Source organism: Pundamilia nyererei, unplaced genomic scaffold (assembly GCF_000239375.1).
Source record: "Pundamilia nyererei isolate P.nyererei 1_Seehausen unplaced genomic scaffold, PunNye1.0 scaffold00001, whole genome shotgun sequence".
Classification (NCBI taxonomy): domain Eukaryota; kingdom Metazoa; phylum Chordata; class Actinopteri; order Cichliformes; family Cichlidae; genus Pundamilia; species Pundamilia nyererei.
In genome coordinates this window covers 8354573-8375698 of record NW_005187402.1, presented here as the reverse complement: position 1 = coordinate 8375698, position 21126 = coordinate 8354573, and the positions used below count along the sequence as shown (strand labels likewise).

Here is a 21126-nt window from a genome sequence, read left to right as displayed (position 1 = left end):
CCCCCCCCCCCCCCCCCTCATTCATATTTAAAAAAATTTTGTTCATATATGCTAGATATATAAATTGTGATTAGAATTTTACGTACACTCATCACATGGGCATGAGGTGTAAATCTGAAATTATCTGCTTTAGATTTTCATTGAGTTCTTTGGACTTTCCCATTGTTCTGAGTTTTGTTGAACAAATCCTTCTTATTCTGACAAAGGTAAAGTTGTAGTCAACTGTGATTAGTGATTACTAACGAGAAATTAATAAGCCATGGCCTTGTCAAGCTACAACACATTGTAGAAGCTTCAGCATTCACTCCTTAAAAGATTTAAGTGACTGTATGTATAATTTGACCATGTGTGGATTAGAGAAAATTTCAAAATAAATTATAGCTGTGCACAAAGTTATTGTTTATGCACCCAATTACATCCTGGCAAAAGAACAGTTCAAATAAGTCATTAAAAACCCCAGAATTACCATGTAATTCATGTCTAGGATGAGTTTATATGAACCTCTAACCATAACTGTGATCAGAAAGGCACTTTGAGAGCACAAGGTCTACCAAGGTCAATGATTCTTCTGGTGTTTTTTTCCTAATGTGACAGAAACAAGCCTGCAATGAAGGAAAGTAATTGTCTGCTTTGGTTTTTCTGTAATCTCTGCTGCATATGTAAGACAGAAGCAGCCAATAAGCTTTCTTTGTTAGTTATTTTTGTAAATAATTTACATGGAAAGCATTTTTTTAAACTTAATATATCACAATACTTCAGCTGGACTGCTGATGAGTGTCGTGGTCATGACGTTTTGCTGACATGTGGGTTAAATGTTAAAAGTTTCAAAATGAGAACAGCAGGCAGAGTTGCAAAAAAGTGACTTATGGTGACTTAAAGCATTCTTTAATATGTGTTTTTTTTTTCTTAAGTATTAAAGCAAAACACGCAAGTAAAATGATTTTCATTGCTTATTTGCAAGTTAGTTGCAGCTGCTACCAAACTGCAAGACACTGTTTGCAGCCACATGATTTATACTGGGGTGTTTTCTTTTTTTTTGTTTATTTATTTAGGTACCGTTGTCACACTCTCCCTCCTGTAAGTCCCAGAGCTGTGGGAACGGTTACCCAGAGCAAAGTACTGTGGACTGGGACCCGAGTTCTTTCCTGTCGGCTCACAAACTGTCGGGTCTCTGGAACTCTGCCCACACCAACGGAGGGGAACACTGCAACCACAGCACTTCTTCACACTCACAACAAGGTCTGTCGTCACAGAGTAAAAGAAAAGCAATAAACGCTGAAAACATCACCATGCTGAATTTCAGGCTGTGTTGCAAGCTTCAGTTTTGGCAAATGGACAGAATTTTGGTTAGATTTAGTTCCTTGGCTGTTTTAGCAGTACTGTGTGTGAGGTTCATTTTAGGTCACTTTGTTCAGCTGTTAATCGAAATGATCATAGAAGAACTTAAATGCACGATGTAAAAGATTACACTCATTAAAAGTCAGCATTATAGGACGTGCAGTAATGTTTTAATGTTAAAAAATGTAAAGACTGAAATTGTTTTTAAAATACAGTTGCCTGTGAAGGTCATCATTTATACAATGTTGAGAAGGAAATCATGGGTACTATTTAGTTTGTGTAACAACAAGAGAGAGGAAAGATGTATGGAATGAAAACAGGGTTATACAGCTCGATGGCTCAGCAGTAGGAAAGACTGATGGTGGGATTAACAACAGCTAAAGCAAAGTAAATGAATAGAAAGTTATAAATACGTTTGTAAAAAAAGCAGTTGGAAGACACACTTCATCGATACATGTGCAGGTATTCAGGCCACATGTCAAAGGAATGGCGCATTCTTAGGGATTTCATCTATTATGTGCAAAGTATATAGTTTTCTTTTTAAGGAATTACTTACATCATTTGGTTGTAATATTATAGTAATGTTATATCAGCATCAGTCACAAATCCAAAGGGAAAGAGTTATGCTGGCAAAACTTGAGTTCAGTTTAATCATATTGATTAGTCAGAAAGAAGCATTTATTATTAGACCTCACAGTCCAAAACTCAAGTGTTAATCCTGGAACATGTCGTCATGGGTTAATGCATCATCGCGCATCAGCGAAACATGACAGGTAGACCACGCTGCTTGGCTCCCATAACATTTTTTATTTTGCTTTTAATGGAAAGCAAACATCCATCATAGCTCATTTTTACTTCATTTCATTAGCACTTACACACTTGCAAGCACCATGCCTGTTTTATTTCAAAGTAGAAATATGCATTGTATAGCATTTTAACTCAAGTGTATAAACAGAATGAAACACAAGTTATTAATCAGGCTTTATACAGTTTTTACATTTCTGTTCCTGAGAAGAATGCAAAATATTTAGTTAGGAAATATTGCATTTATATTTTTACACAAAAAAATCCCCAAATCTGAATATAAGAAATCAAGAGAGGAAGGTGCATGGTGATTTTTGATTGGATAAATCTTACTTAATTGTAAGAAACTGTTTAATGATACTAATTTTCAAACACAGTACAAGTGTGTTAACTAAATTGTTTAAACAACAGGATAAATAAAAGAGTTTCATACTGTGAACTGGGTTTATGATGATTAGCAGGAACAAATATTTCATTCATTTCAGTTTATTTATTTATTTATTTTTAATTCCTTAGTAAGGGCAAGACTTCAGAATAACAGACAGAAACTCCACAATTCCCCATTGCGCAAGAGCTTGGTGAAGTGTAACGTCACAGTAATGCAACAGTGAACAGCGCTGAACAGCAAGTTTCTCATGTATAACCATGTATAAAAATCCAAGGAGGCACGTGCAGAGACTTGTGCACGTGACACAAGCCACAGACTTTAATGTTTATTCAGTTATATTGACATTGACAAACTTTGAGAGTCAGCCTCGCTTCCGAACTGGCTTAATCCTCAATTTTAAAGTTCTAACGCTGCGAGTTATGCACAATTCACAGGAAGTCTCATTAACTGTTTTTAAAGTTCCCATTTCACATGATGAATGATGCATTCAGTGGGAATGGATCATTAGGCTGTGATTTATTACTTAGACCTGACAAACAACTAAGATGACTTTGTTTTTGTCTGATTTCTCACTTTTCTTTGCTCCCTTCAAAACCCTTTCCCTGCTGCGTAAATGTGATTGAATTTCTAGTTAAATATTTGGATGGTTCATGGCACCAAATGGCATTTAAAGAGGAGTAAGTGAAAGACTAGTTAAATGATCCATGCCCTTTGTGAAGGCGTCTGTTTCCTTCTAAAATAGACTGGTATGTTTTCCTTAAATTAATTAAGAAAGAATGAAGCTGTAGGAGAGGTGTTTAGCTGTGAAATACACTACCCGCATCCTAATTGGCATCCCAATTATATTTCGCTGTATATAGCAAAAAATGTTTAGGCAGGCATTATGTTACGCGGATTTGTAACTTCTCCTGGCAAGTGTGTGTGATTACCAGTAATAGGTGCAGTCAGTTTTGCACAGCAGAAATAAGCATGTTAAATAAATTATTAAAATTTAGTGCTGTCTTGATGTTATTTTAGCTAGCAGAAAGGGATTTATGCTTCGGGACTGAAAATGTTTTACATAGCTGTTTTCCTTTTTAATGTCAAAACATGTCTCCAAAGAAAAGAGAGTTATTTTTTTAAAACACAAACTGCTCATAGGCGGTAAATTCATATTTACCCATGGTGAAAGTTAAAAGCACTGTTCCCCTTTATTTGTAACGGTCTTTTTTAAATGTCTGCAGGTATAACAGGAGTTTCAACCTGTCATGAGAAAAGAGGACTTAATGAAGCGCCAGGGAAATCGGCTAAAACGTCAGGGAACAAAGTATGTCCCTACAGTCACCCATCAGCCCAGAATTCCAGTGGATCCTCTGCTGGGAACGCACTCTCTACCTCAGCAGACCTTTGTAAGACCACTCCCAAGCACTTCAAGACCATGTGCCGTCGACCAACGCCACCAGGTAATTTTATTCTTCAATGAGTTCAGGAGCTTTTATTAACCCTTTAGAGCCGATCGGAGCGGGAACGCTCTGTTATGCGTAACTATTTTTAAATCCCGGTAGCACTGCAACCACGTAAGCTAGCGCAAAAATTTTTTTTGCATATGAAACCGGAGGAGTTGTACTTACATATTGTGCCATCAGCTTGTCCTAGGTCACGGTTTCCCTCCACATAAAGCTTTGCAAAAACTGCATAAAAAGCGCTTGCAGGAACAAAAACATAATATTCCAGAAACACGCTTTGCCGGTCCAATCAGCTGTTCAAAACACTTCCTACGTTGGAATAGACGCCAGCGCGAACTTTTGCATTTCCGCCATTACCTGGCCGAAACCGGAAGTGACGTCATTTTCGCGGAAATGTAATCTTTTTTGCGATCAGGGCCTCAGGGCCTATACTGCTCTTTTTAAAAGTTATCTTTGACTTTATGACTTTCTGTGTCGTTTCTGGGATGCTTAGGACTCATATTGCACTGCTGGAAATAGTTTATTTTGATGCATATGCTGCTTTTTTGCAAATTTGCAGTATAATATTTATTTTCGTTTTTCCTGCAGTGTATAAAAATTGGTGTATTTCAAAAATAAAACTATGAAGACACTCAAAATAAATTTCCTGTGGTGGGAAACTATTTTGTGCAACTTTTTTGTATTTACAGTTTTGAGGTATAAGCCTCTTAAATTTCTCTAACTACAAATATATGTTAAAAAATCAAAAACGATTTTCAATTTTTTTGTAGTTTATTGCACTTTTTTGCAATTTATGTAATTACTATGCACTTAATGAATACATATTATTAAAATCTGGGCTATAATGGTTGTATTGATGTATAGCAACTTGAAATGCTCCCAAAAATGGCTCCACAGCATGTAAAAATATAATATAAGCTCTGGCGGACTTGGTTCTATGGTAGGTCTTAAAGGGTTAAAGCCAGCAAAGAAGAAAACTCAAGTTTCAAATCAAAATGTGCAGCATTAAAGTTAAGAGTGTATAATAGGCGAATGATTTCGGTTTAACAAGATATTTTTATTTTAATTGTTTCTTTATTTTTGTCCTTTAATAGAAACACCTAATTATATATTACTGTAGAAAACACAGTACCGTAACTGTTCTTTCAGACTTTGCAAGCCTGTAGTTGTATTTTGCTCTGAGCTCATCTTTTTTTTTTTTTTTTTTTTTTGCTGGGGGGGGGGTTGGGGTTTTTTTTGGGTTTTTTGTTTTTTTTGTGTCCCGTTTCGATCTTTGGCCATCAGAATTGTTGTCTTAAGGCCAAGAAAGATGCCAAGCGGATTTATTTTACCAAGTGGATCATCATGGCCTTGCCATATTGGTCCATTTGATTGACCTTTATTATAATTATGAATTTATTTTATTTTCAGTTGCTACAAACGGGACAGACATGACTGGGGGATAGGACAGGGAGAGAGAATGAAAGAAAGAGAGGGAGAGAGAGAAAACCAAAGGGGAGAAGAGACGGTGAGAAGGGGGGGAAGAAAGAAAAAAAACCCAAAAAAAACAAAACACCTGGGTCACCTGTATGGAGAAAAAAAAACAGAAGAGAAAGCAAACAACAAAGAGTCTGAGCTCATCTTTGAAGTGAACTTTAATAGGATACTTTAGCTTACAGTCAAAAGATTAGTGGACCTGAAAATTAACTGATGTACTTTAGAAAGAGATGATTCTGTATGTGTGACCTGTGACTCATTCATATTCATGGTTTGTTATTGTCCAGGTGAAGCCTTCCACCCCAGTGACCACCATCAACATACAGACTTATCGGTACCCCCCAACAGTCCCACCGGCCTGTCTTCCCAGCATTCCTCTCTCCTACCCGCAAAGCCGAACTCTGGGCAGCACGGCCACGTGACCTCCTCTTGTGGCACTGGCGTCGCAGCGCACGCGCCATTCTCCCCTCTGGTACCAAACCTCCACGGCCCTGCAGCCAAAATCAATTCTCTGAGCCCAGATAGCCCAACATCTGTCCATAAACCCAGCCCGTGCAAAAACTCCCACATTCCCGCTGTGAACGCACAACACAGCAAGCTGGGCACGTCTGTCGTGGGTTGTAACCACTCCTGTAATGGGCACAATCCGGGAACAGTAGCCACCTCCAATGTAGGTCATGTAACACCTGGGGCATGCAGGTGAGTTTTAATAATCAGCCTTGTTTTTTTGTCACTTATTTAGCTGTGTTTATTCAGAGAACAATTATATCCTAAGGGTTTATCTTTTTTTTTTTGTAGGGATCAAGCATGTAAGGGGCACAAGGTGACTAATGGGACGCTATGCCACCCTTCGTCTGAGCTGGAGGAGGGTGAGGATGAAGACAGCAGCTCTGAGAGGAGCTCCTGCGCCTCTTCTTCCACAAATCAGAAAGACGGGAAGTACTGCGACTGCTGCTACTGCGAGTTCTTTGGACACAATGCGGTACGGTTTGATCGACCACTTTAAAAGTTTTACTAACAAAGAGGTATGCTTTTTCATTCATCAAATGTGACTCTGTGAGAAGAGCTCAGTATTGTGAAATATTATTTGCTCACAGCCTCCAGCTGCACCGACCAGCCGAAACTACGCCGAGATCCGAGAGAAGCTTCGCTCACGACTGACACGGCGTAAAGAGGAGCAGCGCCAAGATTCAGAACTGACAGTGGCTGGTGCCATCGACAACCGGGACGTGGACGAGCTGCTAGACTTTATAAACAGTTCTGAGCCCAAACCTGTCAACAGTGCCAAGGCTGCCAAAAGGGCTCGACACAAACAAAAGAAAAAGGTGTGGTAATTTTATTGAATGTGTGTTGTTTTCTGTTTTTCAGTTATAGTTCAGTCATGTTTATTTACGTCTAAAGCTGAGATTATTTGGCGAACTTTAATATTTAACATGGAATCTATTAGACCCATGTCAATAACATTTCCTCTTATTGAATAGGAAAGGTTAACTAGACACTAGCAGCTCAATAATAGACTTCAGATGAGATTTCAGTGCAAACAGCAGGAGAAATCTGCAAACACTTTCTCTGGATTAGTTACATGCTAATCCTGTGTAATCTCATGGGTAGGTGGGCCTCATTAATTATATGTGGGAGGAAGAAGTGATGAAAAGCACATTGCAAAGAAGTAAGTGCAAATTGATGGAGAAGCAAATGATGGAAAATTTCCTCTTAGATAGCATCAAAGACAGTTTGATTTATTGAAAATATTTTAAATTTAGATGAGACACTGCAGCTAAAAATTTTGAAATGACCAGGATCTTTGCATATTCATAAAATGTGGTCTGATCCTTCTCTCAGTCAATAGACAAAATCAGTTTGATTAAACTAAATCCACACAATGTACTTGTTTTGTGGAGCAGGGAATGATGAGCTAGATTTTTTGACTGTCCCTTGCTACCAAACTTTCATTATTTCTGGGACATATTAATTGAACATGCACCATCTCAGCAGGGTTCATTTGAGGACTCTGGTTTTTTCCAAAAAAACTGTCTTCTTTTTCAACCATTCGTTGGTTTATATAAATATGCACAATGTTTCATTGTCTTGTTGTATTGTTTAACCTCTCCTAAATGTCAGAGAATGGTCTGCTTTTCCTCTGTTTGTTGCCCTTACTGTTGATTGAGTAACTCCAGCAAAACTCTAGATATAGTTTTTAGCCTTTTCTAGCATTGTACATTACTGTAATTCTTCCTTTTCCCTCCTAAGGCCCGAACTCTTCCACAGCATGCATTTTTAATTTCTCTTTGATATTTGGGCTGTTTGGGACCTGATGAATGTAAAAACAAAGAATTACCAGATTTTTTTAACCTGATTTTTGTTTCTAAGAAAAATGAGAGCCACATATGAGGATATTTGTTTAAAATTTCGATAGAACAGTGGCAGTATAATGTTCTCGTAAGTGGATATCAGGCCCTTGTAGAGCAAAATTGAGTATTTGGGTCTACATAACCCAAAATGTGATGTCCACATATGTGGACGCCAGGTCCTAGGAGGTTAAGGTCTTGTTAAAAGGTCACTGTGGTTGATAACCAGACTTTGTATGCCTTTATTTACCATTAGTGGCACTTGTACAACCCATGCTTACAATCTCCCCTCCTTAATTAGAACCGTTGAGTCTTATCTTTTCAAGAACTCATTAGCACAAAGGTCCATTGACTTTTTTTCAGACTGAACTGAGAATTACTCAGCGTCTTCTATGAAGACATAAACACTACTGCTTTTTGTGTGGTTAGTTTTGTCAGAATATGTTTTTCTGTTGTTGTGACTTGAGTGAGATAAGACCGCCTCTGAGTAATTAAGTAAGTGACAATATAATAACAGATTACAGATATTTGATTTCAGGCTTGGGTATTTTCTAATACTCAGTCCTTTAGATACATTTTGGTCAGTATCAACAAAGTCCTTTAGGGTATATATTTAAACTTTATGCAAGTGTTCAGTACAGAGTCCTAGTGTCTATGTGGGTACCGTTTTCACTTTCTTACCTGTACCATGTCTGTTGTAGGAAAAAGCTCAGCAGGGCAACACGGGCGCTGCAGGCAGTGACCCCCACTCCAATCCATCTGAGCCTGTCGACGAGCCCATCCCTGATGGTTCTGAAGCCAGTCGGTTGCTAGACTGGCCTCAGCTGGAACTTGAACGCGTTAATAGTTTTCTCACAAGTCGGCTAGAAGAGATTAAAAACACCATCAAAGACTCAATCCGGGCATCGTTTAGTATGTACGACCTCAATCTGGATGTCAATGACTTCCCAAAGAAAGCAGCCACGTTGGAGGGAAACCATTTACTGTCCCATCTGAATGGTTCCTCTGACTTGCAGCAGATAGACCTTGACCTCTCTCCTCTTTCGCTGGGAACCTTTAAAAGCCACCTGGACCTGGTTAACGGATGGGAGGACACAAACATTGTCTCATCTTCTAATAGCACCACCAGCACCACCACTGCATCAGGGGTTAGTGCAACTACAAAGGACATCCAGCGGTTGCACAGTACCCCTAGTCTCTCTAAGCTCATAAGAGTTCGCTCACCAGAAAGATGCACTTCCACTGGATCTGACAATTTACCACAGGTGCCAGCTCAAGCGACAGCTAAATCAAAAGAGGACGCCTCTGATCTTAAGAACACAACTGTTGGGAGCAATGGTGCAAAGTCAAAAAAGAATAAAAAGCAGAGACAGGAACAGTCTGCGTCAGAGCAAAATTCCAACAAACCAACCAAAGCCGGCTCTGGTAACGAGGCACAGAAAACCAATGAGTCTAAAGAAACGGCATCTAGTGGCTCAAAGTCTGGAAACAAACAGCCCCAGCTTATCGCAGACCACCAGAAAAATGGGCCTAAGAAATCTGAAGAGAGCAGACCATCCAAATATGCAACAAATGGAGCAAACGGTGGCCCCTTGAGTGCACAAAGGGGGAAAAGCGACCCAGAGACACGAGGAGGCCGGTGTGAGCAGGATTCAGAAAGCAAAACACAACCCGCTATTCCAGCGAATGGACAACAGCAACAGTCCAAGGGGAAAAATAAGAAGAGCAAGAACAAGGGTGAAAAATCCAACAGTGCAATTGGTATGGAAAAGTAACTGTAATTGCATGCTTAATCACTACTGTTTTTTTAAATTATCTTGATGTTCAATTCTTTATGTTTATACTGTAGATGATGTATTTCTCCCTAAAGATGTGGATCCAACAGAAATGGATGAGATCGATCGGGAAGTGGAATATTTCAAACGGTAAGCTCATCACAATAAATGTCCAGATACGTGGAGTTTTTTGGGGGAGGGGGGGGTTTATATATTTGAGCTCAGCTGTTATATTTACATGACTTTTTCCCCTCTCTTGTTTGTCTTTTGTTCCCTGTAGGTTTTGCCTGGATTCTGCAAAGCAAACTCGCCAGAAGGTCGCAGTGAATTGGTCCAACTTTAGCCTCAAAAAGGTTTCTTCCAATGCAGCTCAATAACTTGAACGAGTGCCAGAAAAAAAAACTTCCCACCACAAACTCTTTCGGTAGAGCCCTATTTGGCCCAAGGCCATCTCTCATTCCCAGTTTTCTTCTCTTCCATACTAAGCCAAGGGACCCTGGTTCAAAATCATACTCTCCATTCAGAAGACTGAAACGTGTGGCTAACAAAGCCAGGGATCATACTCAAAGCCAACTCTACCCTCTGCTACTATTTGCAATGTTCACTAAGTAAGAGATGCAAAAGTGGAAAAAAAAACAAGTCTGTTGAATCAACTGCATCCATGTGCTTAAGTATGTAGTATGTAATCAGCAACCGTACATTAAATAAATGTTTTTTATCACAAATCTGAGACATTTTAACGTCGTTAAACGTCTGAATTCCACTTGATTGAATTTGGTGCTCATCCATTACGTCCTACATTTCTATTTTCCAATCCACTCCACCAGTCGAAATAGACACTAGAGGCCATGTGTCTTATAAACACTCGTACCAGTCTTCTCTTCTTGGAGCAGAGGAGACAGTTACATTATATTACTTGCAGAGAAGCCGCAGTACCTCTGCTGGTTGCTCATAGTTTTGAATTGGAATAATGTTTAATGTTCATTTTAAAGAAAATCAATTACCGAAAAGTGACAATGCATGATTTTTCTGCCAACCTGTTTTATTATGAAATGAATGTTTGGCAGTTGGTACACCAGCAACACTAAAATGTTTTAAAATGAATTTCTGTTAAATGTATTATTTGGCCAACAGAATGCATCCAAAAAACAAATCCAGTTAAGTATCCCTGCAGATACATCCCCATGCATGACGTGCATGAAAGAAAAATCTAAACACTGTCCCAAAATTCAGTGTCTGTCGCTTCAGTGTCAGTCCTCCTGTGATGTTAGTCTTGAACAATTATCTCTTATAAGTGATATCCAGTATACATTCTGTATGTGTATATCTTTAAAAGGACGCCCTTGAACACGGTTTCTCAAACACTTTTTTACCCTTCTGAATCCCAGCAGTAACAGTACACCAGTGTGAAATGTTTATTCTGCCACTGGAACAAAAAACCTTGTTTGTTGTACATACTGAATGAATAATTTTTGCCCACTTGAGCCCTAGTCATGGGCTCTGTCTGGGATGCATTTTCCAACCATATTACTCACTTTCCCTTTACTGTGACCTCAATGGCACCCTCCACCTCAGCTAACCCAGTGAGACCCCAATCTTGATCTATGTTACAATGGCAAATATCACAAAGGAGACCTTTGGTTTTGACACCGGCCTTGAGTTTCACATCAGTATCAATGTTTTAGCTGATGGCTTTCATTGAAATGAATGATGTTTTGTTTTTTTCCTGAATCTGTGCTGAGATTTTGTTTTAATATAATATCTCTGATGCTTTCCAGGTTATATTCAATTAGAGAAGATTATCTTAATGTTTCGAATGTAGATTTATACTATACCAGTAATAGCCAAGTGTATGTTGGCTTGTTTCTTCTTTTTTTTAAGAAAAAAAAATCACTTTTGATACTGTGAAAAATCTTTCGTTCGGAAAGATTAAAAACAATACAGTTTTGACAAAAAGTGTGGTGTTTGCTTTTTACATTTCTCTTTTACTGCATTTACTTGAAGCGCTTCGTGATTGGGAAATTGTTCGCTAAGTTTTGACCCTTCCAGCCCTCCGTCCGGTATCAAGGCTTCCTCTCCTCTGCGTACTGTGTAAATATGCGGATTAGATACTTTTGTTAAATTGTATGCTTTCGTATTTTCCCGAAAAATTTCGAAGCAAAGGCATTTAAAGGGACGTTAGGTTATTCTTAAATAAAATGGAGACCGAAAACCGACCTCAAAAGGTAAGTTAAACAGCCATACTTTAAAGATGCTACGCTAACCAGGGTTAGCTAACGGTAACATTAGCTAGCTTTAACCTAATCTTCGAGTCGTTTTGCTATCTGTTGGAGTCGAGCTCACTTGGCAACCTTAATAGAAGCAAATTAAAGTGGTTGAATAACAGACGGTTCATATTAATTCTGTACAATCGTTTTTATTAAGTCGCTACTATTAGCATTAGCCATGATGCAGTGCTAAAACATTTACTATAAAGACGTAAAGTTGACGTATGCGATATCAAGCGGTTATAGTAAGAGACAGCATAAATGTGGCCCTGTGGATGTAAAATTAGGATGAAACTTGAAAATATTTTAAAAATTAGATTTCATTCTTTAATAATTATGATTAGTAACAAGCTTTTGGGGCAAGAAATGCATCATGCTATGATGTAGAGAAAGTCACTGACGTCCAACAGTCTGAAAAGGGATACTAGAGCCAGCCGCAGTGAGAGGCATTATAGTGAAACGGAGAAAGCTTGGTGGAGAACCTTCCTAGGTGTGGCTGAACTGTAGGCCTCGCTTCAGTTAAGTTCAGTCTTCATGATTCAACAATAAGAAAGAGACTTCTACTGTAGATGCATGTAGAAATGGATGCTACAAAGCATGACTGCTCATCACTGCCTTTGTTACCTGTTGACGATCAGGTTCTGGCTGCTGAGCTGGGATCAGCTGACACTCCACTTTAACATAACTCTGAGTTGCCAGAAAGTTTATTCTGTTCATCTGAATCATCTTTCTGGGATTCCTGGATGACTTAGCATGCATCAAGACATCACTCTGGGTTCTCTTCTAGCTTCATGCTAGCTGTGCAGATGTTTGCAAGTGTTGTGATAGCAGTATAATGCAGTTGATGCAAGATTACCATCGTGCTCCTGTCCTTTTGTGAAATAAAACAAAAATAATGTTCACATTTCCACTTCTGTAAAGTTGTAGACTTCTACACCTTTTTCCTTCTCCGTAAGGGAAGTGAAATCGGTCTATTGTAGGGAAGAAAAAGATGTTAAATTGTTCCCACATCCTGACTTTTATCTTTGGCTTAACGAGAGTGTAATGTGGATTAGTGACCACTTGCTTTGATTATAGTAATGCACTTTATGTTTTTATCGACCAGGTTTCACCGTCACGTTTACAAGTGGCTCAGAATGCTGCTGCTCATCTGCTTACAGGGACACGCAAACACAAGCACATTAATGTGTTGTTGTTGTTTAAAAAGTTGTTAGTAGGTTAGTATAGTAGTGTGATACAATATGCTTACAATAATGCCTTGTACCCAACACCGCTGACATACTAGTCGCAAGCATATGATTTGAGTGTCTGTTGATGTTCAGTAAATATAATTTTATGAAATAAGAGCGTGGTTGTTATTTGGATGCTATCAATAGTCTACCATCATCAGACTGCTTTTATATCATCAGGTTTGTGCTCCATAATGTTCTGTGTGGCAGAAGTTTTATTCAAAGGTCCTGGTTGTATCTGTGGAGAGCCAATATCTCTTAGAGAATAACAGAGACACACTAAGGCAGCTGTGTAGCTGATAACATGTAAATTAGCATATGTATATATATTTTCACAGAGATCCCATGACGAGGATGAAAGGACTGGCTCAGAAGGATCGGAGGATGACGACTACGTTCCATATGTTCCAGTCAAAATCAGAAAACAGCAAATGGTGAGTTACTGAACATTGTTCTGATTGAGTTTTATGCAGGTAGTAACTGCCAACTCTTGTTTTCATAGTGGGAAAACATTGACCTTATTGAGTAGATTGGAGAAATTGACTAGATCTGGTTGATCCACATTGACTGCAGTTTTTTTTTCTAATAAATGAAACTTCTAAAAATGTGACATGTATCAAAATTAAATACATTTATAACTTTTCTGACTTATAGCTACAAAAGATGTTGCGCTTGCGAGGGAAAGCGGTGGATGAAGAACAGAAGGATAGTGGGGAGGAACAGAGGGATGAAGATGAGGCTCTTGGTCCACGCTCCCATATTAGTCTCCTCGACCAGCATCAACACCTCAAGGAAAAGGCAGAAGGTATCTAGTTCAAAGTAGACCCATTCTGTGGTCTGATACTTCTGTGTTTAACTATTCAGTTTTTAAGTTTTTTATGACCTTAACTTGTTTTTATTTTTATACCTACAGCTCGGAAGGAGTCAGCCAAAGAGAAGCAGCTGAAAGAGGAGGAGAAGATCCTGGAGAGTGTTGCAGAGGGCAGAGGTAAACTAATGGTTTCTGTTTAGCCTTCTTGAATTAGATGTTGGTAGGCATGAGAAAAGTGTGGTAAACTATCTGAATTTGCACAAGTTCTTTTGGCAACTTTCATCTCTCTTCTTCTGTCAGCTCTGATGTCTGTGAAGGAAATGGCCAAAGGTATCATATATGATGATCCTATAAAAACAAGGTAAGCTCCTTATCACAGAATTCCATGTAGTCAGTTTCTCTTTGTAGTTTCTTTTTTTAATATTCTTTCGTCCCAAATATATTGTATAGCTGGAAAGCACCACGCTACATCCTGAATATGCCAGACACCAGACATGAGCGCGTCAGGAAGAAATTTCACATCCTGGTTGATGGCGACGGCATTCCAGCTCCTATCAAAAGCTTCAGAGAGATGAAGCTTCCACCAGGTGACAGCGGACTCTGCCCAACACAAAAACACTGACTCATGATTCACAGTGATCATCAACTGACAACAAATCTGTGTTTGTTTTTCCTGCAGCAATTCTGAAAGGTTTGAAAAAGAAGGGAATCATCCACCCAACACCAATTCAAATACAAGGAATCCCAACAGTGTATGTATAAATAGAATACAAAGGCTGTAATGTAAATTCTATTTTTTAAGTACATTTAAAGGAACCCTGTTTGTCTGTAGTCTTTCAGGTAGAGACATGATTGGAATCGCCTTCACTGGATCAGGAAAGACTTTGGTCTTCACTCTGCCGATCATCATGTTCGCACTGGAGCAGGAGAAAAGACTGCCTTTCTTTAAGAGAGAGGGACCATATGGGCTTATCATCTGTCCTTCAGTAAGAAAAACATAATCAGCACATTTATATCGGTCATTTCACGTAAATTTAAATATCTGATAAATGTATTCCTTCGTTTCTTAAAATGTACCGCTGATGCACATTCATGGTTTTTAGACCAAAACTATTACTTTTACTAAAATTACCTACTAATAATATATATTTTTAAAAATAGAGTTCAAGATGTTGATTAATGGACATTAAAAAAATGTTCACCTTCATTGTGCTGTTCTGGGCTTCAGGGTGAAATCTCAGAGAAAATGGCCTCATGTGGGGCCACTTTCATGTTTGTACTCTAGGAGTGCTATCTCCTCAAAATCAAATACGGTACTCAAAGTGTATATTTCAGCAGCAAAGTCTCTTTCCAGAGGCCTTGCTACTAAAAAGAAACCTTAGCTAAACTATAGCTGAGGATAGTGCTTACTGTCATAGGCAGGTGTAATTCAATACAAATAAAACAGTGCCTGCAAATAACTCCCAAAGATGACAGTTTGACATTCATAAAAATTCTATTTTTGCACCAATGAGGTGATTCCGAAAGAGCTATTAGCGAAAAACCTGACATATCTCGGCATGATGTAAAATACATCCTTGAAAAATTTGAGAAACTGGACAAAGAAAAACATTGAACCACAAAATTATTTTTTCTGTGCAGGAATGTAAGAAAACACCACAATTGGCATCTCAATTTAAAAAACAAAACAAGTAGTTTACTAATGTTTCTGCTTTTTTGTAAAACTTAAAATTTGGAAATTGATCATTAACAATAATTATATATTAGCTGTATAAATATCATTTTGATTAATGAACTTGTGCATACTGCCAAATTAATAAATGATACAGTGGAACCCCGACTTGCGAAATTAATTCGTTCCCGAAGGTCTTTCGTAAGTCGAAGCACCCATCGCACCTTTTGAGTGAACGATGGGCTATAGGCTAATTGCTAACTGCAACAACAATACATCGTTCAAGTGGAACAGCGAAGCGCAAGTACGAAAGCCAAGGGGGTTGTCACATGATTCGGAAGGCATTGTGGGTATTCTGGGCTCAGCCAATCAGAGCCAGCGGATTTTGTTACACAGGCATTTTGCCGTAACACAGGCAGAAATATTGCCGTTAAGTGCCTTTGTAACTTGAATTTTTCGTTAAATGGGGTATTCGTAAGTCGGGGTTCCACTGTAACATAAAATGTAACATAAAAAAATAATATCGGTAATTACCAATACTGTTAATTTTGGGCAGTTGTAGCATACTATGATCTAAATAGAGGAAACAAAGCCTTTTCAAATATTCATGCACTGTGAATTTTTCGTGCCCTTTGGAAAAGATGACATTAGCTTTGAGAACCTCTGTTTTTCTCATCCCTCTGACTCCTGAATCCTGTGTGTGTGTTTTATAACCCGGTGTGTTATTGCAGCGAGAGCTGGCGAGGCAGACACATGGCATCATAGAGTATTACTGCAAGCTGCTGGAGGAGGAGGGAGCTCCTCAGCTGCGCACAGCCCTCTGCATCGGAGGAATGTCTGTCAAGGAGCAGATGGAGGTAGTAAAACAGTAAGTACAGCTGAAGGTGTTGTGAAAAAAATCTGGATTTCAACCAGAATTCCCATTTCAGTGTCAAGCAAAAAATTGCACGATTCAGCCCTAACGTTCAGCGAGGAACAAAAAAAGTGACGTGTTCCTGAATCAGTGCTTTAACATACAGCATTCATAAAGCTCAAAAGCATTACTACCTAAACACTGATAGTACTACACTACTACACTTTAAAAAGCCAAAATGTCATGTGATGTTGTGGACTAATTTTCTCTCCAACTCTGTCTTGGTTAAAGCGGCGTCCATATGATGGTTGCTACACCTGGAAGATTGATGGACTTGCTGCAGAAGAAGATGGTGGGTCTGGACATCTGTCGCTACTTGGCTTTGGATGAAGCTGACAGGATGATAGATATGGGTTTTGAAGAAGACATCCGAACCATCTTCTCTTACTTCAAGGTGAGGCAGTCCTTCATGGCTCTAGCTTTTAAATGTTACAGCACTATTGCAGTAGTTTTTCCTCATCCATTTTTCTGTGTTGTGCTTGCTCTATCCTTCACCAGATAAGTAGCTTTACAAAGCCAGCCTACCAAGGCCAGACAGCATAATGTTTATTACACTAGAGAACTGAGATTCCTCTGCTTCTCTCAAACATAACAATAAATTCCTTTTTTCTTGTTTCACAAATCCACACCTTGGCAGAGTACAATAGGCTTTTTGTTGTTACTGCACTCACTAAAGTTCTCTATTCAGTCTGACTTTAACTGCTTTTGAGACATCAGTTTCCAGGTAGTCATAGTACTTTCAGAGGTAATACATTTCTTCATAATATAAGCTCTACTAGCAGTTGCAAAGAAATATTTCTTCCAGTTGATGCTGGATTTTTTATTTTCATGCCAATTTTTTCATGAAAACATTTGCTTTCTGTTTGTTTCCTAATCTAGGGTCAAAGACAAACCCTGCTTTTCAGTGCCACTATGCCCAAGAAAATCCAGAACTTTGCCAAGAGTGCACTGGTCAAACCCATTACTATTAACGTGGGCAGAGCAGGAGCTGCCAGCTTGGATGTCATCCAGGTGACTTTATCTTTCACTAAAATAGTCGTTTGTCTCAGTCACAGATATGGTTTGCCTTCCAAATACATATGTAAAAATATTAATGAAATAAATATTTTTATGTGTGTGCAGGAAGTGGAGTACGTCAAAGAAGAGGCTAAGATGGTGTACCTCTTAGAGTGTCTCCAGAAAACGTCTCCTCCAGTTCGTACTTTCACGTGTTTGACACTTTTATAAAGAGTTCTTATAAAGAATTAAAGCAACACGTCACAAGTCCTTTTTCATTCTGACAGGTGCTGATATTTGCTGAGAAAAAGGCGGATGTAGATGCCATCCATGAGTATCTGCTGCTTAAAGGAGTAGAGGCAGTGGCCATACATGGTGGAAAAGGTATGCAGAGTCTAAATATTTCATTTAAATCATTGTCAGAGTGCCAGTTCATTATGTGCACCTTGCTAGTACCATGAAACCTTGGAACCTTTTTCCTTCAGAGCTGCCTTAATTCTTTATGGCAACTTCAACAAGCTACTGGAAACATCCCTCAAAGACTCTGGTCCATATTGACGTGATTGCAATAGCATCACACAATTACTGCTGATATGTCGGCTGCACATCCATGATGTGACTCCCCTGTACTACCACACCTCAAAGGTGCTCTGTTGGATTGCGATCTGGTGACTGTGGGGGCCATTTGAGTTCAGTGAACTCACTGTTATGTTCAAGAAACCAGCTTGAGATAATCTGAGCTTTGCAACCTGGAGGTTTATCCTGCTTGAAGCAGCAAGTAGAAGGTGGATATATTGTGGTCTTAAAGGGAAAGACTTGGTCAGCAGGAATATTTAGGTAGGCTGTGGTGTTTAAATAGTGTTCAGTTGGCACTAAGGGGCCCAAATTGTGTCTCTATGTGCAACCACCATTAGCCTGAATTGTTGATATAAGGCAGGATGGCAGCATTCTCTGTAAACCCTAAAGATGGTTGTGTGAGAAAATCCCAGTAAGTCAGCACTTTCGGTACCAGTAAGTATCTCATGCGGAAAGTCATTTACATAATGCTCAGTTTGAAATTCAGCAAGTAATTTTGGCCATGTCTGCATGCCTGACTGCATTGAAATTCTGCCAGGTGTACCTAATCAAGTGGCTGGTAAATTTGTTTATTTTTTTCCCAGCCATATCTTTGTTGTTTTGTAGTTGCTCATCATCACCACTAGATGCCATCTTTCTTGCAAATGTCACCTTCATGGTTTCTGCTTCATGGGTTCCGGTGATGCAGAATTGTTTCTGCTTCTTAGAAAATGTTGTTTTTATTGATATAAATTTCTGTATTTTTCCAGATCAAGAGGAAAGAACAAAAGCCATTGAAGCATTCAAAGAAGGAAAAAAAGATGTGTTAGTGGCCACTGATGTTGCCTCCAAGGGTCTGGATTTCCCAGCTATTCAGCATGTAGTGAACTATGACATGCCAGAAGAGATAGAAAACTATGGTAAGAGAATAATATGCATATGGCTTTACCTTCATCACGTATTTGTTAGTTCTTCTAAAATTTCTCAGGCTGATTTGACAAAATTTTCCCGTTTCAGTCCATAGAATAGGAAGAACTGGACGATCGGGCAAAACTGGAATTGCCACAACTTTCATCAATAAAGGCTGCGGTAAGGACACAACCTAAAGATAAAATTAGATTGATTACTAAGGAGGGAGAGTAACCTCTCTGAGAATGCTAGCCAGTGTAAGCCATGCTCTATTTATGTCGCTGACCAAAGTAAAAAAGTAACGTCGTTAAGGTTTGTCCAGTAATTACAGATACTGGATGTCTTTGAAACACCACTGTATGGTTTTAAACATGGTAATTTACTCATACAGGCATGGCATAGCTGAAGTGGTGCTGGCTTTTTAATATGAAATAACTTATTGTAATAAATTACAGTTAAATTTAACCAGTCTGTGTTTGTTTATAGATGAATCCGTTCTGATGGATCTGAAAGCTCTGCTTGTTGAAGCCAAGCAGAAAGTTCCTCCAGTCCTCCAGGTACTCCAGACCGGAGACGAGACCATGCTGGACATCGGAGGCGAGTTGTCCCACCTCAATAGCGACTCCTTAATCATGTTTTTTGGTTTCTTTTTGAATATTGACTGCCTCGTGTGATATGACTGAAGCCAGTTGCATTCTTTACAATCCTTTCCTTACATCAGATTCTTCTTTCTTTCTTCAGGCGAGAGAGGATGTACATTCTGCGGTGGTCTTGGTCATCGTATTACAGACTGTCCCAAGCTGGAGGCCATGCAGACCAAGCAGGTCACCAACATTGGAAGGAAAGACTACCTGGCTCATAGCTCAATGGACTTCTAAGAGTCTTTCATTAGGGGCAAGATTCTCCAGTGCTGAACAAAACTTGAAAGCATTTCTTAGGAAACTGTACAGCAATGTGTCACATCACCGAAGAAAGGAAGTGGATATTATAACCCTCCCAACATTGTAGATGAGATGACTGATTGCTTCGCCTTTCCGTCAGTTTTCTCACTTTGTAGCATAGATTTCTGCAGCTCTGTAAATAAAACCACTATATTTGTTCTTGTTTTTCTTTTGTGTACATTTCTTTTGTCTGTGTCTTCTGGAAAAAGTGACAGGTGTGGCTTAAGTGTGGTATGGTGAGGAAGTTGCTACAAGATATAGACAAATGCAAAGGGAAGTTGACACAAGACAACAGCAGCACACAACTCATGTCCTTTCTTTTGCAACAGCTAAAATGCAGATCAGAGAGATACTTTATCACACACCAAAGTATGCAAGAAAATAAAGGCTGTTAGTGACGTAAAGGAAACATTTATTCTTGTGGCCAAAGGTACCTAATTTTAACTTCGTTGGCGGTTTCATCTTGGCCACAGAGCAGCGACTGGTGTAAGAGACTACAGGTTTTCACAGTCAGCGCTCACAAGCATGGAGGTCATCTTCAAAGAGGGAATGCTGTACCTTCAAGCTGTCAAATTTGGAAAAGTAAGTTTTATAGGCATTCATCACATGTGGAATATATCGACTTGTTTCTTACCTGCTAGTTGATCAAAAGGCGTTAGTGACTCTAGTAGTAAATCTAATGGAAATGTTTAGTCCCATTTAATTTGTTAAACGCTGACATAACCAATAGCTGTATCTCAAAATCATTTTTAGTATTTCATGAAAGTAAAACTTTAGTGTATAACCGAACGCTCATGCACTCAGATCAGTGTGAGTATTTCATCCTTTAACCCAGTTTGGCAGCAGTAGAGTCACAGGAACATTAACCTACATGAAAATGAATAATCCTTCCGCTACATTAAGTAAGAGAAAGGCGAGTGTGAAGCTAAATCTGTTGAATGTTTAAATAGTCATGCGTGGATATGTGGATAAAGTAGTAAAGATCTTATATTTGTTCTTTTATATACTAAACAGCGTTAAATATCAATAACCAAGACTTACTATACCTGTGTATCATAGTATTTAAGTTTCACAGCTGTTTTGTATATGTCAGGCTGTGGTTTGTGAACATCCTGGCATCACTGAACAGCGGCTCATTTGTTCTGTGAAAGTAACCTGTGATGGACAGAGGACCATTTCTACTTAAGATCTCCTACAGATAGTAAATAATGATACATACATATATATATACATATATATATATATATATGTATATATAT

At 38.8% G+C, this 21126-nt stretch overlaps 3 protein-coding genes across 3 annotated transcripts in view; all 3 read left to right on the top strand.

Moving 5' to 3' along the window:
* The window catches only part of fam193b (family with sequence similarity 193 member B), a 15119-nt gene extending 3602 nt beyond the window's left edge, over positions 1-11517 (top strand). Inside the window, exons 3-10 of the mRNA XM_005719680.1 lie at positions 1053-1239; positions 3754-3972; positions 5739-6150; positions 6250-6433; positions 6549-6776; positions 8501-9560; positions 9649-9724; positions 9855-11517. Of these exons, the coding sequence (XP_005719737.1) occupies positions 1053-1239; positions 3754-3972; positions 5739-6150; positions 6250-6433; positions 6549-6776; positions 8501-9560; positions 9649-9724; positions 9855-9951 (2463 nt within the window). The 3' untranslated portion in view covers positions 9952-11517. The remainder of the gene's footprint in view (positions 1-1052; positions 1240-3753; positions 3973-5738; positions 6151-6249; positions 6434-6548; positions 6777-8500; positions 9561-9648; positions 9725-9854) is intronic.
* A 72-nt stretch (positions 11518-11589) lies between these two features.
* Positions 11590-20032, top strand: ddx41 (DEAD-box helicase 41). The gene is made up of 17 exons (XM_005719679.2): positions 11590-11799; positions 13409-13504; positions 13725-13875; positions 13984-14058; positions 14182-14242; positions 14332-14468; positions 14561-14633; positions 14714-14867; positions 16285-16421; positions 16698-16860; positions 17346-17477; positions 17589-17660; positions 17750-17846; positions 18788-18937; positions 19035-19106; positions 19413-19523; positions 19668-20032. The coding sequence occupies exons 1-17, from the start codon at positions 11773-11775 to the stop codon at positions 19802-19804; spliced, it is 1845 nt and encodes a 614-aa protein (XP_005719736.1). The 5' UTR covers positions 11590-11772; the 3' UTR covers positions 19805-20032.
* Positions 20033-20080: 48 nt separating this feature from the next.
* Positions 20081-21126, top strand: part of dok3 (docking protein 3) — a 5896-nt gene continuing 4850 nt past the window's right edge. Inside the window, exon 1 of the mRNA XM_005719678.1 lies at positions 20081-20449. Coding sequence (XP_005719735.1) covers positions 20393-20449 — 57 coding nt within the window. The 5' untranslated portion in view covers positions 20081-20392. The remainder of the gene's footprint in view (positions 20450-21126) is intronic.